Here is an 8,010-nt window from a genome sequence, read left to right as displayed (position 1 = left end):
GGGGGGGGGGGTCGTTACATAACCAGTCTGCGGCGGCACGGGGCGCCTGCAACAGCCTCACAACCCACACCACTCCTCCAACCTCAGTCGGGGGCAACGTTACCGCCCAAGCTATCTGCAGTGAGGCTGGCACGAAGCAGTGGACACTTAAGAGTCACTGAGATCCTTATTTTTTGTCTCAGTTTAGCATGTATGTGCAGCTGTACTCCTTTCGGTGAAAAAAAAACTGTCTGAGACACGATTCACAGGGTAAAATTAACTCCTTTAAATTGTACAAGTCAGCAGTTCATTGTCATGGATTCACAAACTTGTGTAAACATCACCAAAATCAATTTAAAGACACTTTTACTGTCCTAGACGTCAAAAAACCCATGTTCATTAGCCAGCATTTTTCACTTTCCCAAACCCCCAGACACAGGTTTGATACGCCTTTTACAATATTTTGTATAAACATAGCCCCCAAATATGCGGTCTTTTATGACTGGCTTCTTCCACTCTTTTCAGGATTCAATTATACTACCAGATGCACTAGTCCTTCCTTGTCAACTGCTACAGCATTTTTCATTACATGGATACATCATATTTTACTCAACCATTCATAAGCACATAGACATTCAGGTTGTTTCTACCTCTTGACTATAATAAGAAATGGATCTACAAATATTCATAGACATGTTTTGGCACAGACGTGTTTTACACACACACACACACACACACACACACACACACACATGCACGCATGCAAGCACGCATATATGGCTAGGAGTACAATCTCTGGGTCAGGCAGCAGAGTTACGTTTAACTTTTTGAAGAACTGCCAGGCTCTTTTTCCAAAGTATCTATACCAGTTGAAATTTCCACCCTCCATGTTTAAGCGTCCCAGCGTTCCCACATCTTCGCGAAAACTTGCTCCAGTAGGACTTGTTACAGGCAGCCATCCCGGTGAGTGTGAAGTGCTATCGTACTGCTGTTCTGATTCACATCTCCCCAAGGCTAATGACATTAAATAGCTTTTCATGGGTTCGTGCACCAACCTGCATACCTTCCTTCTCTGGAGAAATACCTAATTCTTACCTTCCGCTCACTTAAATCCATGTATTTTTATTATTGTTACAAAATTCTTTATATATTCTAAAAATGAGTCCCTTATCAGACATATGGTTTCCAAATGTTTTCTCCCATTCTGTAGGCTGGCTTGGTTATTGTGTTTTTGCTCTTCTTGCTCTTTTAATCGTGTTCTTAGACCATGTTTTTACCCTTTTAGTGAAGTGAGAGAGAACAGAATGAAGGGCACACCCACCCAACAACGAAGACAATGACGACTTGGGATCCCAGCCCTAACCCAGATTGTTGTCCCCTTTGTTCTGAGGAATAAATTGCCTAGGAATTATTTTGGCCCATGCGTGCTGGAATCACGACAGCAATTTTCTAACCTAAGGATTCAAAACCCCCCTTGCAAAGAGGTGTAACCATGCGTGACACTGTTCAAGTAACAGTGTATATGGGCAAAAGTCATGTGTGCAACGTCTGGGAAGTATTCCTACAAGAAAAGTCAGGGTTCTATGATAAACAGGACCGGGCATCTGACACCTGAAATACCTGGGAAAATGGAACCACTCCCAAGAGAAATCAAAATCTGACCCCAAAAAAGCTTATGTGAGTGGGCAGGAGGTTTGGCTCAGTGGTTCTGCTGCCTGCCTTACAAGTGCAAGGTCCCGAGTTCAATCCCCGGTACCCCCCCAAAAAAGGTTATGTGAAAACTTACCTGTCTGGCCCGGGCTTCCCACATGAGTGAAAAAATAAACTTTGACACTGTTTAACATACTTTGACTTTTTCTGTCACACACAACCAAACCTGATCTGAACTAGTGCCACAGTTTAGTGAAATACGCACAGATCAAATACAAGCCCAGGAGCCCCTCTGTCCCATATTAAATATCATCTACTATCACAGAGCTACCTGGCTGCTATCCTAACACAAATTTTTAAAAAAGCAAAAACGGATACTTGGCAGGAAGGCAACATTTCCTTATATTAAACCTAGGCCATCAACTGTGAAATTGCTACACAAAAGTTCCCAACAGCAACACTGTATAAACTCCCATAGAAACCCATTTACAGAACCCACCCACTCAAAAGCGGGTTAAATGTATTTCTCTTTAAGTGGAAAGAAAGCACCAGAGCTCATGCTACAGCAAGGCAGAGAAAAAGAAAAGCACGGGTGACTGATACTTGCCTGACTGAATCTAATCCCAGTTCTGTCACTTGTGAGCAGCAATTCAATTTCATTTAGTCCAGGACTAATGTGGTGAAGGGTCCACCACAGATGAAGCATCACATTTGGTACAGCAGAACCAAGCAGTGCTAAGTCAGGCAGTATCCCTCCCTTCTTGGAATTCATAAACTAACAGACAAAGAACAAATGACTTATACTTCCTAGTGGTCTACTTGGCCAACAACAAGGGAAACAGGCAAGAAAAGAGCAGATCTCAAACTCCCCAGTAATCGAGGCCTTCAAAGCTCCAGAATTACAGCTTAATGCACACACACCCGCCTACCCCTACCCTGCTACGCACCAGGTGGGCAAAATACCCACAGTGGAGCAGGTAGCCCCTGCCCACCAAGGGTCCCAAATACTCCCGACTGCTAACAGCACACAGTAGATGTTTTGCTGCTTGGAAATTAGGGAATAAACCAAAAGTAATAAAAATAAGCCTCAGTAAATTTTACAAAGTTGCTTGATTGTTAAGACTAAAGAAGTCACAAAATATATTTTGAATAATGTATTATGAATAATTTAAGCTAACCCAAGAGCTTCAGAAAAAGGTGAAACTAACACTAAGCACATATTGCTTTAAAAATACATTTATGTTTTTAAAAAATATTAAATCTATACACCCATATATGATGTTGGATCTCAAAGTCTACACCCCTCTAGAAATATTAATGGTAGAACAGTTACACAGCACTCATGAGGCCCTGAGTAAACCCCCGGCACCACCAAAAAAAAATTCTTTTCTTGAAAATTTCACAAAAACGAATCAATACACCCCCCATTTTGGCACTGTTTGTGATGCTTATTAGACATCCCGGTAGGTGGCTAGATATAAAGAATCTGGAATTCAGGCAAGAGATAATAAATTTCCGAGTTATCAATATATAGATGGCCCTTAAAATTATGAAGCTGAACAAGAACCTAAGAGAACATGGGTAAAGAAAAAGGAGATCTAAGGACTGAGCCCAGAACTCCAAAATCAAGAAGTCTGAGAAAGGAGGAACTGGTGAAGGAATGTGAAAAACTGAAAAGGCTAGTTAGAAAAGAAAGCAGTACACATCCTTGTATCACAGGGGAGAAAGTCACGGGCTACGGGAGATAGTGCTGCAGGAAAGAACAGCAGAGTTAAGCACCAGACATGGGACACAGCCCACTGAAAACCTCCACAGAGAAACCACGGGGAAGGAGTAGAGACACAGGATTCATAAAGGCAGCTTAGAAGAGAATAAAAGAGAAGAAATTTAAGATAGTATTTGTAATAGCATTTTGAAGAATTTTTGTGAATGGGAGGGAAGAGATAGGTAACAGGTGAAAGGAAAGGTTTATTTCATTGATGATGGTGGTAGTAGTATTTTTTTAATATTTTTAAGAGATGGATTAAATAAGAGCATTTGCAGGCTGACTAAAGGCAAAACCCATATAATAAGAACAAAAAAAAAAGTATCATGGCACAGTGGCAGGAAGACAGGAAGAAGAAATAGAAAACAGTGAACAAAACTGGCTCTCACGATGGGTGATGGAAGGCAGGGAACCTGACCCTAAAGGAGCGTGGGGCTACACCGCAACATTAAAAACAAAAAAAAGTAAAAGGACACAAAGTCATCATCGGGAAAGGTGGTCAGGGCTAGGCCCCTAAACAGAAAGGAAAATGTAAGATATCCATCAACTAGGAGAGAGAAGGAACTAAGAACACACACTGGTTAGAATTAATGGCGTAAGGGTCGGGGATGTAGCTCAGTGGTTCTGCCACCTGTCTCCCAAGCACAAGGACCCGAGTTCAATCCCCAGTACCAAAAAAAAAGAATTAATGGCCTAGTGAGTACCACACGGCGCATCTCTGGAGACCAGCTATGAATTGACATGGTGGGTGGGTGGATGGGGAGATGGAAGGAAGGAACCTACCTACCTTGGGTCAGAGCACTGTTAAGGAAAAAAGGAAGCATAGAAGGATAGAAGGTGTTATTAGAGAGGTGGGCTTCCAGTCAAGACGACTACCCAGGGATGGCATTTTCATGCAGTAACAGCGTCTAGGAAATGATTTGGGAGGGAAGAACCGAACAGCAAGATCACCGAAGGACAGAGATTCAAGGAATCGAGGAGCAAGATGCTGAAAGAATCATCCATAGCAATACGGAAACTACTAAGGATTATAAAAAGAGTAGATTACAGATGACTCAACACAGAGATAGAGATTTAAAAGCAAGTCAAAATAGAGAACCATACAAGCTGGCACAAGCTAACCTGCAGGCCTGGGCTCGGGTTGTGGAATACAGACCGATGCTCCTCTTACAGTTTTGGAACAAGTTCCTATTGACGTCAATATGAACCTCTTAATACGGTCCTATGGGTACTCAACTGCTTTGAAACTCGGCACACTTTGACGTGAAATTTTTGTCCTGACATCCGGTAGTGCACATTCATCCTAGTTCTTAAAGGCACGTTTGCATGCACCAGGTAATCAATTCTTTCAGTTCCTTAGCACAGATGTTTCCTCCTCCGTCCAACTCAGCGATCGCATCTAAAAGCAGCTATAATTTATTTTTGTCTTCCTGGATTCTGACCTGAACCGATGTTTTGCTTCTTAAAAAAAAAAAATTCTCATTTTATAAGCTTTTATTATGAAAACATGAAAGAGCCTTATCTAAAAATCGCTGCTGTCAAAACTAGGGCTGGAAAGGAATCACTCTCCTGCCTAATGACAAAAGAAATGTCCTATGAGTACCACAATTTCCTCAGTGCTACTGAAGAACACAGAAGTAATGCCAAACAGAGAGGGGACAGTAAAAGAAGAAGATTCTTTCACAAGTAAATCAAAGTCATGCAATGAGAAGAAATAACTAGTCCTTGAATAACCAGAGGGGGATCGTGTAAGACCCTCCAGCACACAGAGCACACACACTGAAAATGCACCACAGAACAAACATGGTTCTCTGTCACTGCTACTTCTGCTCCTCCTCAGCTCGTCCACCCACTGCCTTCTTGTCCATTCTCCTCCTCCTCCTGCCACAAATTAGACTCCGACCAATGCTGAAATGCTCTGAAGTTACTCTTTAAGTGACAAAAGGTTAGAATGACTTCACACTTAGGTCAAGATGACGCTGCCACTCTACCTCTCTGCACAAAAACTGCACAGTGCACTGCAAGGAATCCACGGCTGGCAGAGGGACGAGACACACCCTTCCGGACAGGGAAACCACAGTCAACTCTTTGTTTATCGCATCTTAAACTGATTCTTTCACCGCAACCAATAATTCTAACGACTTACCGGTCAGCGGCTTCTATGTCAAAACAAAACCTTCTGTCAATGGAGTCCGTGTGCCTTTTGGTACATTCTTTCAAAAAGAACACCTCTCCATCCCCCTGAAAATAAGAAAATAAGCTTAAAACCCTCAGAAATGCAGGATAAACATTTACACACTGAGCCACCTCTCCTGCGGGAGCCTCAAATCAAGATTTTAAGTCTCTTCTCTTTATCCTATTTTCTTTCAAACTAGCTTATTTAAACATTATTTACCCTTGACCTTAACCAAAAGGCTGAGAAGCGATTTTAAACATTACTTAGAATCTAAGTCTTAACCCATTTTTGGTCATTCTCCTGTTTTTAATGTTTTCTAGCTTTCTGACTGTATTATTAGTATCAACCCAGACTTCACCAATGTAAATTTTAAAAGATGAATCAGCAGGGCAGTTTCAAAATGCTACAGTATGTTACTCTCTTACTGTATATTTCTTGTAAAAAGTGAAAATTAGTTTTTTAGGGTTTTTTTCTCCCCTTGAGTTTCTTGATACATTTTAGGTATACAGTACAGTTACATTCATCATTGGGATCTGGTACCTTTACATGACAGATCTTGGTTCTCATTTTTTCCCCTTATCCCTGCCCTCCCTTCACCCCCTCCTCCCTTCCCTATTTACATATACTTTGTTTCCATTTTTTTCATTTTCTCATTTTTTTTCCTTTTCCCTTATTACCTTTCCCCTACCCTTCCCACTTCCCCTACATCTTTAGCCCTTTTCTTCCTATTTCATATTGTCAATTAAATCATTAGAATCTTACGTACCACTATAGTTTTTCTCACTAGAGAAGCTTTTCAGTATCTATACATGTGCTTATTTATTTCATTTAGGAGTGTATCCTCAATATGTATCCATTTTCCTATGAATGACTCTAATTTCTCATTCTTTACGGCTGAGCAGTTTTCCATTTTGTAGAAAAACCACATCTTCTCTATCCAGTCTCCAACTGATGGGGTAAACGGGCTGTTTCCAAGTTTTACCTATTACAAACTGTGCCGCTATAAACATAGGTGCGCATATATCACTGTGATATTATTCTTTTAATTATTTTGAAAAGTACCCAGCAGAGGGATGGCTGGGTCAAATGGAACCTCTAGTCCCAGCTCTTTGGGGTATCTCCGTATTGATTTCCATAGTGGTTGCACCAGTCTGCACTCCCACCAACAGTGGAGAAGGGTTCCTTTGTCCCCACAATCCCACCAACATTTGTTATTGTTTGATTTCTTGATAGCAGCCATTCTTTGTGGGGTGAGGTAGAATCTCAGTGTTGTTTTCATATGCATCTCTCGAATGACCAGTGATGTGGAACATTGTTTCATATATTTACTTGAAGCTTTTACTTCTTTGTCTGAGAAATGTCTGTTCATTTCAGAGGCCCATTTTTGAATCGGGTCTTTACATTTGGGGGAGCTGATTGTTTTGAATTCTTCATATATACTAGATAATAGTCCTTTGTCTGAGGAGCAGCTGGTAAAAATTTTTTCCCACATTGTGGGCTGTCTCTTAGTTCTGTTGATGGTTTATTTTGCAGTGCAGAAGCTTTTTAGTAGGATGAGATCCCAGTTGTTGATTCTTTCTGCTAGTTCCCATGCTACTTAGGATTTGTTCATAAAGTCTTTTCCTATGCCAGTTTCTTCAAGAATTTTGCCTAACTTATCTTCCAGCAAATTTAGCGTTTCTTTTTTAATATTTAGATCTTTAATCCACTTGGATTTTACTTTAGTGCATGGTGAAAGATAAGGGTTTAGTTTTAATCTTTGGCAGGTTGAAATCCACTTTTTCCAACACCATTTATTAAAGAGGCTATCTTGCCTTCACTGAGGATGGTTGGCTCCTTTGTCAAAGATGAGGTAGCTGAGTACATGTGAAATTGTTTTTGTATCTTCCAATCTATTCCACTGATCCTCAGGTCTGTTTCTTTGCCAGTACCATGCTGTTTTTAATCACAGTGGCTTTGTAGTATAGTTTCAAATTGGGAATTGTTATACCTGCTGCCATGTCTCTGTTGCCTAGGATGGCTTTTGCTATTCTAGGTCTCTTCGGATTCCAAATGAATTTTTGGATTCTTTTTTCTAGTTCTGTGAAATATACTGTTGGAATTTCAATCGGAATTGCCTTGAATTTGTATAGCAGTTTGGGTAGTATGGCCATTTTCACCATGTTGATTCTTCCTACCCAGGAGCAAGGGATATCTTTCCATTTCCTTATATCCTAGAGAGTGAAAATTAGTTTTTACTTTATATTACATCACACCGTATGCCACGGTTGACATTTGGCCATTTTGGACCTATGAAAACTGCAATTCAAGCCAGGAATGGTAGAAGGTACCTACAGCCCTAGTTACGAGGGAGGCTGAGCTTTGCCTGAGCCAGGACTTTGAGACCAACCTAGCCAACGTAGCAGAACATTTCTCCATAAGAAAAAAAAAAAAAAAAAAA

General features: G+C 40.8%; 1 protein-coding gene across 1 annotated transcript in view; it reads right to left on the bottom strand.

Annotated features, from left to right (window-relative positions):
- Positions 1-8,010, bottom strand: part of Arhgap10 (Rho GTPase activating protein 10) — a 300,009-nt gene that overhangs the window by 156,737 nt on the left and 135,262 nt on the right. Inside the window, exon 11 of the mRNA XM_019208745.2 lies at positions 5,541-5,635. Within this exon, the coding sequence (XP_019064290.2) occupies positions 5,541-5,635 (95 nt within the window). The remainder of the gene's footprint in view (positions 1-5,540; positions 5,636-8,010) is intronic.

The sequence above is a fragment of the Fukomys damarensis genome, unplaced genomic scaffold, assembly GCF_012274545.1.
Source record: "Fukomys damarensis isolate Sample0158 unplaced genomic scaffold, DMR_v1.0_HiC HiC_scaffold_38, whole genome shotgun sequence".
Taxonomy (NCBI): Eukaryota; Metazoa; Chordata; class Mammalia; order Rodentia; family Bathyergidae; genus Fukomys; species Fukomys damarensis.
The sequence above is the reverse complement of the archived record's forward strand: the minus strand, read 5'-3'. Positions and strand labels throughout refer to the sequence as shown.